This window comes from Haliotis cracherodii, unplaced genomic scaffold (assembly GCF_022045235.1).
Source record: "Haliotis cracherodii isolate W230 unplaced genomic scaffold, xgHalCrac1.p SCAF_12, whole genome shotgun sequence".
Classification (NCBI taxonomy): Eukaryota; Metazoa; Mollusca; class Gastropoda; order Lepetellida; family Haliotidae; genus Haliotis; species Haliotis cracherodii.
Window position 1 is genome coordinate 14,803,671 of NW_027266267.1, and position 13,194 is coordinate 14,816,864.

General features: G+C 41.2%; 2 protein-coding genes across 3 annotated transcripts in view; one reads left to right on the forward strand and one right to left on the reverse strand.

Annotated features, from left to right (window-relative positions):
• Nucleotides 1-7,941, reverse strand: part of LOC139458196 (rho guanine nucleotide exchange factor 11-like) — a 121,702-nt gene extending 113,761 nt beyond the window's left edge. Inside the window, exon 1 of the mRNA XM_071239539.1 lies at nucleotides 7,621-7,941. Coding sequence (XP_071095640.1) covers nucleotides 7,621-7,637 — 17 coding nt within the window. The 5' untranslated portion in view covers nucleotides 7,638-7,941. The remainder of the gene's footprint in view (nucleotides 1-7,620) is intronic.
• Nucleotides 7,942-8,360: 419 nt separating this feature from the next.
• LOC139458198 (glucose-6-phosphate exchanger SLC37A2-like) overlaps nucleotides 8,361-13,194 on the forward strand; it is a 62,362-nt gene continuing 57,528 nt past the window's right edge. For both annotated transcript variants that reach the window (XM_071239546.1, XM_071239545.1), the window contains exon 1: nucleotides 8,361-8,447. In XM_071239546.1, coding sequence (XP_071095647.1) covers nucleotides 8,386-8,447 — 62 coding nt within the window. In that variant the 5' untranslated portion in view covers nucleotides 8,361-8,385. The remainder of the gene's footprint in view (nucleotides 8,448-13,194) is intronic.

A 13,194-nucleotide genomic window follows, 5' to 3' on the forward strand; every position in this document is an offset into this window, starting at 1 on the left:
CATAACATAGAAGCAGAAATTCTTATTTTCGTCTTATTGGCTGACAAACCACAGTTTAACTTAACAGTCCAACCTTGGGAAAATCTGAAGTAGAGTGTTCAATTTGGACCTCAAAGACCTCAAATTTTACAATTCTTAAAACAAAACTACTTTATTATCTTCAAGCATGTCAAGTTTATTTGTTTATTTATTTGTTTATTTATTTGTTTATTTATTTTATTTATGTATTTTCTTGATCATAGTGTGCTCTAGTATTTTGGAGAAAGGATTTTTTCGAGTATTATGTGCAGTCAAAAACTACATCAAATCACCTCAGGTAAACGACGGGACAACAAATTTGAAGCAAAACATCACTAAACATGGTGATTTACCATTTCAATTGTATTTCCTGTTCTGCTTAGCATTGATTTATAAACAAAGATAAAGATTACCATGTGTATTTGTCAAGGAAACTAAGCTGGAGCATGTTTTTCTCCCAGATCTACCAGTGATTCAGTTACAAAATAGCCAAAAATTAACTTCCAAGAATTTTGATGCCATGATCGGAAGAAGTTGTACCTGAAACTATTATTTTACGAAGAATAACTTATTTGAATATCGTAGTTGCACCTAAATTTTAAATAATAATAACCATAACCCTGGCACTTTGGTACAGCTGGTTTGCTGCTGCCAGATACATATAAAAAACATTGGAACTTCATTGTTTAAATAGGGTATTACTAAGGGTATAAAATAAATCTTACTTCATTAGTCTTTACCAATTCAGTGATGGCAACCACTGTGAGTACATCTAAGCAACAGGTGTTAACTATTAAAGACAAGTTGGAGATTGCGTTTGATTTTTATAAATCGCTCAAATAACCAGTATGACGTCCATGTACATTGTATATAAAGTGCATACAGGGAGCCAAAATGTAATTCTTACTTTCAAGCACAGATCCAGAGACAAAAGGGTAGTAACTGGACACCTCCCCTGAGTTAGGAATGTTGCACAGAAACAGAGATAGAGAGAGTCTCTGTCATGATGATACGTGATACACCCTAGTCCTCCAGTGTCTATGTGCCTGCACTCACCACCTGGGTCAGACTGCAGGAGAAGGGGAGACCAGGTCTGGACCATTGGGTGGAAGGAGCAATGGAGGGAAGGGTCCAAGGACAGCCACAAGCTCCGGGGGTAGTAGTGGAAGGGGCAGGGTGGGTGACGGTAACACCCAGGACAGTCACAAGCTCCAGGGGTAGTAGTGGAGGGGGCAGGGTGGGTAAGGGCAGGACCCAGGACAGTCACAAGCTCCAGAGGTGGTATTGGAGGGGGTAGGGGTAGGGTGGGTGAGGGGAACACCCAGGACAGTCACAAGCTCCAGGGGTAGTAGTGGAGGGGGCAGGGTGGGTGAGGGCAGGACCCAGGACAGCCACAAGCTCCAGAGGTGGTATTGGAGGGGGTAGGGGTAGGGTGGGTGAGGGGAACACCCAGGACAGTCACAAGCTCCAGGGGTAGTAGTGGAGGGGGCAGGGTGGGTGAGGGGAACACCCAGGACAGTCACAAGCTCCAGGGGTAGTAGTGGAGGGGGCAGGGTGGGTGAGGGGAACACCCAGGACAGTCACAAGCTCCAGGGGTAGTAGTGGAGGGGGCATGGTGGGTGAGGGGAACACCCAGGACAGTCACAAGCTCCAGGGGTAGTAGTGGAGGGGGCAGGGTGGGTGAGGGGAACACCCAGGACAGTCACAAGCTCCAGGGGTAGTAGTGGAGGGGGCAGGGTGGGTGACGGGAACACCCAGGACAGTCACAAGCTCCAGGGGTAGTAGTGGAGGGGGCAGGGTGGGTGACGGGAACACCCAGGACAGTCACAAGCTCCAGGGGTAGTAGTGGAGGGGGCAGGGTGGGTGAGGGGGACACCAAGGACAGTCACAAGCTCCAGGGGTAGTAGTGGAGGGGGCAGGGTGGGTGAGGGGAACACCCAGGACAGTCACAAGCTCCAGGGGTAGTAGTGGAGGGGGCAGGGTGGGTGACGGGAACACCCAGGACAGTCACAAGCTCCAGGGGTAGTAGTGGAGGGGGCAGGGTGGGTGACGGGAACACCCAGGACAGTCACAAGCTCCAGGGGTAGTAGTGGAGGGGGCAGGGTGGGTGACGGGAACACCCAGGACAGTCACAAGCTCCAGGGGTAGTAGTGGAGGGGGCAGGGTGGGTGACGGGAACACCCAGGACAGTCACAAGCTCCAGGGGTAGTAGTGGAGGGGGCAGGGTGGGTGACGGGAACACCCAGGACAGTCACAGGCTCCAGGGGTAGTAGTGGAGGGGGCAGGGTGGGTGACGGGAACACCCAGGACAGTCACAAGCTCCAGGGGTAGTAGTGGAGGGGGCAGGGTGGGTGACGGGAACACCCAGGACAGTCACAGGCTCCAGGGGTAGTAGTGGAGGGGGCAGGGTGGGTGACGGGAACACCCAGGAGCGGTGGAGGAGGCAGGAAGGGGGACAGGAGGGACACAGGACAATCACAATCTCCAGGGGTAGCGGAGGAGGAGATAGGGAGGGGGACAGGAGGGACACAGGACAATCACAATCTCCAGGGGTAGCGGAGGAGGAGATAGGGAGGGGGACAGGAGGGACACAGGACAATCACAATCTCCAGGGGTAGCGGAGGAGGAGATAGGGAGGGGGACAGGAGGGACACAGGACAATCACAATCTCCAGGGGTAGCGGTGGAGGAGGCAGGAAGGGGGACAGGAGGGACACAGGACAATCACAATCTCCAGGGGTAGCGGTGGAGGAGGCAGGAAGGGGGACAGGAGGGACATAAGGATAATAAGATGTGGGAGCAACAATCAGTACACTACATCTAATTTAAATCATTATTTCAAATTTTGTGGTCAATCAGATGAGAAATGTTAAGTGTTTCTCTTTAAAACATCATTCAGACTTTGCATAATATAAATTTACATGGAGGCTTTGATTCAGGAAAACAGTTAGCGTAATTTCAAGTCAGTTGCAGTCAGGTGACCACTAGGATAATTTGATGCAAGGGAGATATTTCTAATCTACACTATAAATTATGTTTTGATAACTTGAGTAATTCCAACAAGTAAGCAATACATAACAACAACTCATTTATTGTATCATTTTCATATACAAATGTCTTCATCCTACTTGGTACTAAAGCATGTAAAGAGTGTATATTTCAAGCAGCTGGTAACCTTAACATCTCTTTCTAATCTTGTAAAAGTGCAGTCAGGAAATATTTTTCAACATCATTCATCCTAGAAGTATCCATACAAAAGACACAACCACCCTTTTTATCATGTCATTCAACCATTTACTCAACTCGGTTAATAACGGGGTCGAAGCAGGAAAGAAATCATACTCTCATATATTGACTTTGGGCTTCAACATTGGAACAGTAAGTTGACATTGAACAATATCAGCCCAATGAAGAGAGTGATACAGTTGAAGGGAGACAACTCTTGCATTGAGAAATAATCAAAAGAATTTTAAGTCTAAATTGTGAATATTTCAAAATCGGGAATGTATTTACACATGGCCGGAAATTAGACATGAATTTTGACTTTCATGCACATTGAAAAAATGATAAACTTCTTGTATCTTGGCTCCATATCATGTACGGCTATTAATTTGAACATAAAACATTTTTCTAAAATTGAAATCACAACACCGGATTTTAGATCCTATCATCTGATTGTGCATTACTAGTCAATTCCTACCTGCAATACTGGGGTTAATAAATGTCACTGATTTATGACCGGGGTTCTGCAAATGTCAAAACAATCCTTTCCTTAGTTGTTGACTTTTATTGTAAATCAAACTTACACTTTACAGTCTGGGATCTGGTCTGCTTGTCAGGAGTCTTGGATTACAAGCTTATGTGTGAAAACTTCAATAAAACTCCTGGTATAGACAGAGATTTACACCATGTACAAATGTGCATCCTGTACGCACAAATTTTGAGATTGGATGTAGAAAAGAATAATATGCGTCCCCAGGACGCACAATAATATTTATTGTACCTACGTAGTCTGTCTTACAGACCCTGATACATTTATATCAAATACAGCCCATGCAAGTCTATAATGTTTGGCAAGTCTAGATTACTGCAGTATCTGAAAATGAAGAGAATCACTGGGCTCCCTTTTTATTAGATTTTTATTTTCTGTATGATATGTTCATTTCAGAGACTATATGTTAGTCTAGTACCTACGCAACAACAGCAGTTATGAGTGTCTGTTATTTCACCCATCAATCATGACCACTGTCAACATCATCACCGACTCATTCCAGGCCCTAAAGTAATAATCAAAACATACAGTAGGCTACACCATTTCATCACTTTACAAGACCCTCACATTGCCTGCAAGGACCCTGGACCTCATATTGCCTGCAAGGACCCTGGACCTCATATTGCCTGCAAGGACCCTGGACCTCATATTGCCTGCAAAGACCCTGGACCTCATATTGCCTGCAAAGACCCTGGACCTCATATTGCCTGCAAAGACCCTGGACCTCCATTTGTGTTAGTCAAGGAAAAGCCTTGTATAGTCTTGAGAAAAACTGATTCTACAATGTTTTCTGCAGGGTGTGTACACATGAACCATTTTCATTCTAGGGAAGTGGACAACAGATCAGAATTCCATGTGTCTGTAAATTTAAACTCAAATTTCTAAAATTATAAGATATTCTGTCATCTGAAAAATGTTTGTTTTGGATTAAGATATAGTATGATTTTATAACATACTGGAGAAGGTTAAGCTAGTTCTACCACTTGAAACCCAATACCCCTGAAAGTTGTGCAGAGGCCGCAAGTGGACCTGTGCCAGCTGGTAATATCAATCGTCTATCTACATGTCATGCATCTTTGACAACATGTAGCTGCGAGCACAGAATCTGGCTACTGTCCTAAGTAGAACATACTGCATGGTGCTTGACCACACAACAAGGAGCTGTCTACAACCAACAGTAGTCTTGAGAAGCCCTGCAAATACTAGCCTTATACCCAAAAATGTTTCTTGAATCATATCAATGATCAAAAGTGCTTTTGAAAGCACTGTATTGGATCCTTCAGTTCATGTCTGCATTTGCACTAAAAGTTGGTTTAGCAATAAACATTAATGTTCATTGTCAACAACTGGTGCAAGGTTGACATTACACGGATGATGGTATTAGTACTAATTACATCTCCTAAAAAGGCTGGAACAACACTTCATTTAGATATGTAGTTGAAAAACTGGGATGTTCCATTAATGATACTAGCCAAAAGCAGTGTGAGACTTCATGTCAAAGCCTCACCTGTCCATCAATTCATAGTTACAGTTCGTTGCTTGGACTCCCTGGAGTCTTCTTAGGCAGTCACATGGTCATAGGAGGTATATCTTATCAAATATCTTGATATATACACACGTCTATTCAGACAATACTGATTACAATAAAAACAAATGGTAAAGTACTTGCAGCACTTTTCCAGAACTTGTTTATCATCAGTATCTTATTTCTTCTAGTAAAATTGCAGTCTCACTTAACATGCTTAACTTAGCCCTAAAGAATAAATATTTCAATTCTACAGAATCTGAAACACGGATAGCTAAGATAGGCTGACAATTCATTAATAGTGCATCTTTGAAATGTAACTCAAACATTAGGTAGAACTATAAGCCACATTTGTAATCGTCAATCCTATCAGTAAAATTGTAGAATTACACAAAGACTACGGCACTTGGCAAAAGCAGTCAGCTACCTGTCAAAATATTTTTGGGGCAACTTTAGCAGCAACTTCTTTTTTTCCCTAATAAACATGCATGTAACATTGCACAAACATCTTTTACAAAAAGAGAACGCCTCTGTAAAATCACAACAAAATATTCTACGAACAAGTCGTCAGTCGATGGCTGGTGAGGTGAGGTGAAATGGGGTTTAATGTCGGGTTCCCAAGATTTCACATTTATAGTGATGTGCATGCATGTGTGTGCATGGCTGTTTGTTCTAGTCAAAACTATATAGTTTTGGCCCACTGAGATACCATACCACTGTTTCAAATGGCTCTGTCACTCAGACACATCCCCATTATCCCCTTAATGCTGAGTGCCTGGCAAGGTAACAGCAAGTACCATCTTTTAACATCTTTTGGTACAACACAACCAGGGAATCGAACCACAGACCTTCCGCTCTCCCAGTAGACATTGTATCCACTACACCATGGAGGCAGTCACATGGCTAGTAAACCTTTCAAAGGACAAGTTGCATGAAAACTAGTCCTGCTGGCTAAGCCAATTCCACATATCCACATATCCATCATTTCAGGGGAAAAACCCTCTAGCACAATGCAAACCTCAGCAGGCTAAACCCCACTCATGAAAACCCTTTCTTTCTCTTGATAGTAAAGGATTTTAGAACTCAATGCGTTAAGAGTATACTAACTATTTATGTAATTGTTGATTCAAGAAAGTTCTAAACATAAGTTCTTACAGCCCTCACGCATAACATTTGCAAAAACTGTGTTTGAAAAGAAGTGTGTGTGTGTGGGTTTTTTTAAGTGTGTGTGTTTTTTGTGGTTTTTTTTTTTGGGGGGGGTTCTTGAGGGTGCCCATTACCATGATCACTATGATATTATTCATTTGGGGAGTAGACTGTCTTATATGTTTCTCAACATATCGGGGAAATGTCAAAAGGCATATTCACTATTTATTGTGCATGTGGGGTCCTTGTGATCACCCTAATGCTAATAATGACTTTTGGGGCCATACATTCAAATACTGTGCAGGACATTTCCATGGACCACCATAACACTGCTATGCAAGTAAATTCTCTGACTGCTTTCTGAAAATGTTAGCATTGTCAGTTAGTTTAGTTTATGAACGTCAAGAAAAGGATGGCTGGACGAACAATGAGGATTGACTAGGATGAACAAAGCAAATCCAGATATAGTTTATGCTCATAACTCAGCGTAACTGCTCAAATCTTATCACTGGTAATCATCTATTATGGCACAGTTCTATTTTTAAAATAATTTTTTTCATAAATTCTTATTTGGATGTTTTTCAATGTCTTAAATTCAGATCTGATGTCAGCCATTGTTTGATTAACTCAGTACTATCACATTGTGTGAGCAACACGAGGAATGTACCCGAACAAATAATCACCACAATATAGATCTAGGCTACGTCATCAGTGTTCCCGGAAAAAGACATGAATTGATATAGCTGAATGAAGTCGTATTGCACATAGGACAATCCCCTTGTATCATCATTAAAGAATAAATGTACATTCATGACCAACTAACTGTGTTGGAAGCTAGAATACTTATAATGCCATATGTACAGTGTCATCACTGTAAACATGTCAATGATTTGGTATAGAATCGGATGTTTAACAAACTATAAGGTTCTTTCCTAAACCTACAAGGCATATATCTAAGAAACATTAAACGCATCATATTTATTTGTTTATAAACGTTGGCATTATCGCAGAAGTAGCATTTAATCCCAATCAACTTGCAAAACAATGATGTAAACACACCTGCATGTAATCCGAGACAAGTGTCTCACTCAAGGACAAGGAAGCTGATACTCCAAATAAGCAATCAAGATAATTCCTGGTTCAACTTGTCGTTTTCTTACCTTTCTGGGAAGGACATTTTTGACAGTGTTGTCGACAAAATGTGGTAGCATGAGTCTCTTCTGAGAATGCCTCTAAAGAATAGTCGAATGTATGTTGTTACATTCTAGAAGATGGGCCTGGTTTATCTGGCGGCCTTGTCGACTTGTATTCCGCAAAATAGACCAAAACTTGCAATTGTTAAGCCACAGTGGTGTGTATATCGTGCTCCAGCTATTTCAGCTTACATCTATCACGATACATGGTCTCAAAAAGTAGCAATAACGAAATATGGAGAAGATATTAACTGTCAAAATATGCACTTATCGTTCAAGGAAAATCGCCCGAAATATCCAACCTGGATGCGTATCACTGATCTCGTTTTAAAAACATGTTTTGGATGCTTATGAATTATTTTCAATTTATTTGTAGTTCGATTGATTGTTTTGCAGTTGTTTATATTCCTTTATTTCCTCATTATTTATTTTTTCTATGAATAAAATTTCGCACTATATTCATTGAGATATTCCTTCGCTAGATATTTTGAGAACTACTTTCTTCAGGCTCGCACCTGCTTTTGTAGTCACGCAGTATATATATATTTTTTTTTTTTTTGCATTGTAAATATCAATTAATATCCATCGTCATCTTTTCATCAAACATATAAATACATCCCATCCTGCACTAGTATATAATATAAATACACACCAAAGTTTATATAGAAATAGGGTCACGGGGTCATTTCCGCATTTGCCACCAGTACTGTCACATGATCACTTTCTGTCAAAATGTCGAAGGTACCGCCAGGGTTTCGTCTCTTGCCGAGAGCAGGTTGCGATAGAAATGTCGCGTGAGTATAAAATAGACCTACTGAATAATTTTGAAGGGATAAAATCACTTCATACATAGATGTTTAATTGAAACAACGAAACAGATGTTCGTTCTTTTACATGTTTTATCGCAAATGTTTCACCAAGAGGGCATAGTCTATGAGTATGATGATATCATGATTGATCAAAAATAGACTTTGCTTTCAACGCTCTTGTCAGTTATTTTTGATGTTAATGAACAAGTTATGGAAAGACGTCCGCCCGTATACCCAACCAAAGACGTATGTGTGTGTGTATATAGGTCTTCGCCCCTACCAAAAGTTGTCTATGTATCAGCGTTAGAAATTGGCACTAGTCCTGTAGTCCTTGCCAAACTGCCCAATAGTAAAGGTATCATAAGGACGAGTAGAAATTGGCGATTTTTAGGGGTTTTGCTATATGTGCATGATCATAAGGACAAGTGGACTGAAACTGTCAGTTTCTAAGGCTGTATTCTGGTGTCCCCTGCCGTGATATTGCTGGAATATTGCTAAAAGCGGCGTAAAACCATACTCACTCACTCACTCTAAGGCTGTATGTATGCATTGCTGCTCAATCATTTTAGTTATGTATATGTTTTTGAGGGGGGAGACGTGAGGAAGTCTTGCCAGACTGATAATTCTATAAAAAGCTTTTCAGCAAGTTACATGTTCAATTGATTTTTAAAATGCTCAATTTCTAACAAAGGTGACTTTCAAGTATTTTTTATATCAGAGGGAGGTTTTCAACAAAAGTTTTTATTTTGATAGTTCTGTCTTATCTGTTTTAATGTAAAGTTGTTTCTTGGAAGGAACAGTTTTGCTTTTATTACCTTCCTTGATTCATTCCCACGACTTGTGCGAGCAGAATTCTCAATTATAGCGATAACTTCTAAGTTACTGCCTTTTTGGTGCCTCTTATTTACTTTCAGGCATTTGTATTGTTTGTGTTTGAATATGTAAGGTAGCATTATTTATTTTTGACCTCTTTGTGTCCTGATGGAAACAGTAACCAGGACGGTCTATACAGTTTCTGTCAATGACAATGAAGGAATGTAAACTTGAAGTTCAACTGAGTATGAGATAACTAAATAACTCCATTTTGTCTTTTTAACGAGACGCTTGATTTCTGTAAATCTATGATGTAGGCATCTACTCTTAAGTTAAATGTGCCTCCACCCTGCCTGTAGGCAACATGTTACACTGACCACACACTGTTCAAAGAACACACAGCTTTATTGCATGCATAGATTATATTGTCCGTCGTGGGCTCCCCTGGGCTGTGTAGAATGATAAACACCAGGTAATTCCCTATGAACACAGTTATCATGTTCCATTATCCCTGCAGCTGGTTGCGGTGACCCCAAGGGCACAGAAACAAAAGCTTTCTCATTGGTTTGTGTTTTATGGCATTAATTGATGCCTGATAACAGGCCACTTGACCAAGTCAAATATAAGAAAGTACAGATACATGGATGCATGTCATTCAACAGTGTGCATCTTTCAGCATGAAATCAATCATGTCCTTGATGTTAAAAGCAAACACTTAGGCGGTCCCAAAACTGAAACATTATCATTTGCCATGGCTTCACATTCATCATTTTCACAGGCCAATATGTCTTCTTATGGAAAGAATCTGAGGGCAAAGTTTGAACATCACTAACCCAGTGGATGTTCTCAAAGTATCACTGATGTCAGGTATAAAATGATATGCTCTAATTGGCATGATTGAAAGTTTATTTACCAGGTTTAGATACCACTAACAGAAAATATTTAAAAATCATAAAAACAAGTAACAAATCAACTTATGTTCACAGTCAATGGTTGTCATTCCCAACTAATTTTCAACAGGTCCGCTACCTTTTCCAGCCATAAATTTACCCAATAAATTTGTAAAGGTAGTTATGGCCAGGATCTAATTTCACCAGTAATTGTTTAGTTGGTCCAGTCAAGCCCTGATAAGAGACACCTCAAGGGCCACTTAACGTTGTAGCCATACCTCTTTGGTGTTCCCTATATCGGTTTTACAGGGTTTGATTTAGCTACGTGAAACTTACACCAGTGCAACCTGTTATTGAAAAGTGCAACCTAATATTTATGTCTACATGCATCAAGTGCACGTAAAAAAGTTGTGTTTAACTAACCCTTACTTTTACACACAACAATGACCTTTGAATTGCTCAATACCTCTAAGCTTTATGTTCCATATTACCTCAACAATCCCTGTGTCATGTGTATTTGGTCATGCCTTTTTGTGGCTTGAATGTGGGTGCGTCAAGATTATGGGCACATGTTCCTATTATGTGTTACAGCAATAAGTCATTAGTTTATGTAAAATCATGACGCCATCATAAGAGGTATGATATATTATTTATTTAGACTAGTTTATGCACCTGTGTTTCATTTTCGATAAAGTTATTGGACCAGGGTGCAACCTGTTTTTTTCTGGGGCAGCCAGGTTTTCATGTCAACATGCGCCTGATGCAAGTTATATCAAGTTGGTTAAATTGAGCCCTGGTTTTGATATTGGCTTGTCACTACCAGGGCTACGGATTGTCCCATTGTGTTTTCCTAATATAGTCCCAATGCAAAATGTGTCATCATCTAACAGCAAATCAAATGGGGTATGTTCCAAATCGGGAATCTGTTAGTACACTTTGGGAAAGTCCGTAGCTCTGTGTGGCAACAAGTCGATATCAAACTCGTTTATAGGGAGCAGCACAGAGATACAGTTACCACAGACACAGACCAAAAGTCCTTCAATAACATCTGCCTTGTACCAATTACAGTTTTAAACACCAATTGTCAAAGGTTTGTTTAAGCTGTACACGTTAATAGTTTCCATTTTCATTATGGATACAGACTGTTTTATCAGTTTTATCTCTGCGTTTTTGGATGCTTAAGAAACATTCATTGTTTTCTCTCTGAACAAGTTAACAACTGCAAAACATCTCATTCACTTATAAAAGACACCCTTCTCTTAAAAACAAGCCATCATCTGAGTATTTACAATGTCTGGTGATGCTACACCCACCGTTATAGGTCGAATAATCGCAATAAAAGTGGCCATCCGAAAACATATGACGTCCAAAAATCTATATAGACGATATTATATTATTTATAGCAGGTAGACAAATACAACTGCAGATAACTAAGGCCATACTTTCTGCTTTGATATATTTTGCTATCACCTAAATATTAATAACGTTTAAACTGCAATATATGTTAATGAAGTAGCAAACTACAGCACAACTTGTAACAGCCTGGAGTGCTACAACAGTTGGCTTGCTATTTGATACCCGTGATTATTACTGTGTGTATTGGATGTATGTGGAGCAGACAAACATCTCCAGGCCTGTAACATTCATTTGTCACTGCATTGTCGTGAATAAAACACTGTATTGAAAGTAATTGCTGTACATTACACCATCGGGTGCCTCAGTGTTTAATATTTCTGATTTAAGTGCAGGAGTTAAGTACAACCTTTCATTAAAATATAACTCTCGCTTCATTACTTGGGTTTTGCAGAATACCTGACACTGTCATCTCCCAACTACCTGACTCTGTCATCTCCCAACTACCTGACACTGTCATCTCCCAACTACCTGACACTGTCATCACCCAACTACCTGACACTGTCATCTCCCAACTACCTGACTCTGTCATCACCCAACTACCTGACTCTGTCATCTCCCAACTACCTGACTCTGTCATCACCCAACTACCTGACACTGTCATCACCCAACTACCTGACACTGTCATCTCCCAACTACCTGACACTGTCATCACCCAACTACCTGACACTGTCATCTCCCAACTACCTGACTCTGTCATCTCCCAACTACCTGACACTGTCATCTCCCAACTACCTGACACTGTCATCACCCAACTACCTGACACTGTCATCATCCAACTACCTCACATGGTCATCACCCAACTATCTCACTCTGTCATCACCCAACTACCTGACACTGTCATCACCCAACTACCTGACACTGTCATCTCCCAACTACCTGACACTGTCATCACCCAACTACCTGACACTGTCATCTCCCAACTATCTCACTCTGTCATCTCTCATCTACCTGACGCTGTCATTCCCCAACTATCTCACACTGTCATCTCCCAACTACCTGACCCTGTCATCACCCAACTACCTGACACTGTCATCTCCCAACTACCTGACACTGTCATCTCCCAACTACCTTCATCTCCCAACTACCTGACACTGTCATCTCCCATCTACCTGACTCTGTCATCACCCAACTACCTGACTCTGTCATCACCCAACTACCTGACACTGTCATCTCCCAACTACCTGACACTGTCATCACCCAACTACCTGACACTGTCATCACCCAACTACCTGACACTGTCATCACCCAACTACCTCACACTGTCATCCCCCAACTATCTGACACTGTCATCACCCAACTACCTCACACTGTCATCTCCCAACTACCTGACACTGTCATCTCCCATCTACCTGACTCTGTCATCACCCAACTACCTCACACTGTCATCACCCAACTACCTGACCCTGTCATCTCCCAACTATCTCACACTGTCATCTCTCATCTACCTGACGCTGTCATTCCCCAACTATCTCACACTGTCATCTCCCATCTACCTGACCCTGTCATCACCCAACTAACTGACACTGTCATCTCCCAACTACCTGACACTGTCATTCCCCAACTACCTGACACTGTCATCACCCAACTATCTCACACTGTCATCACCCAACTAC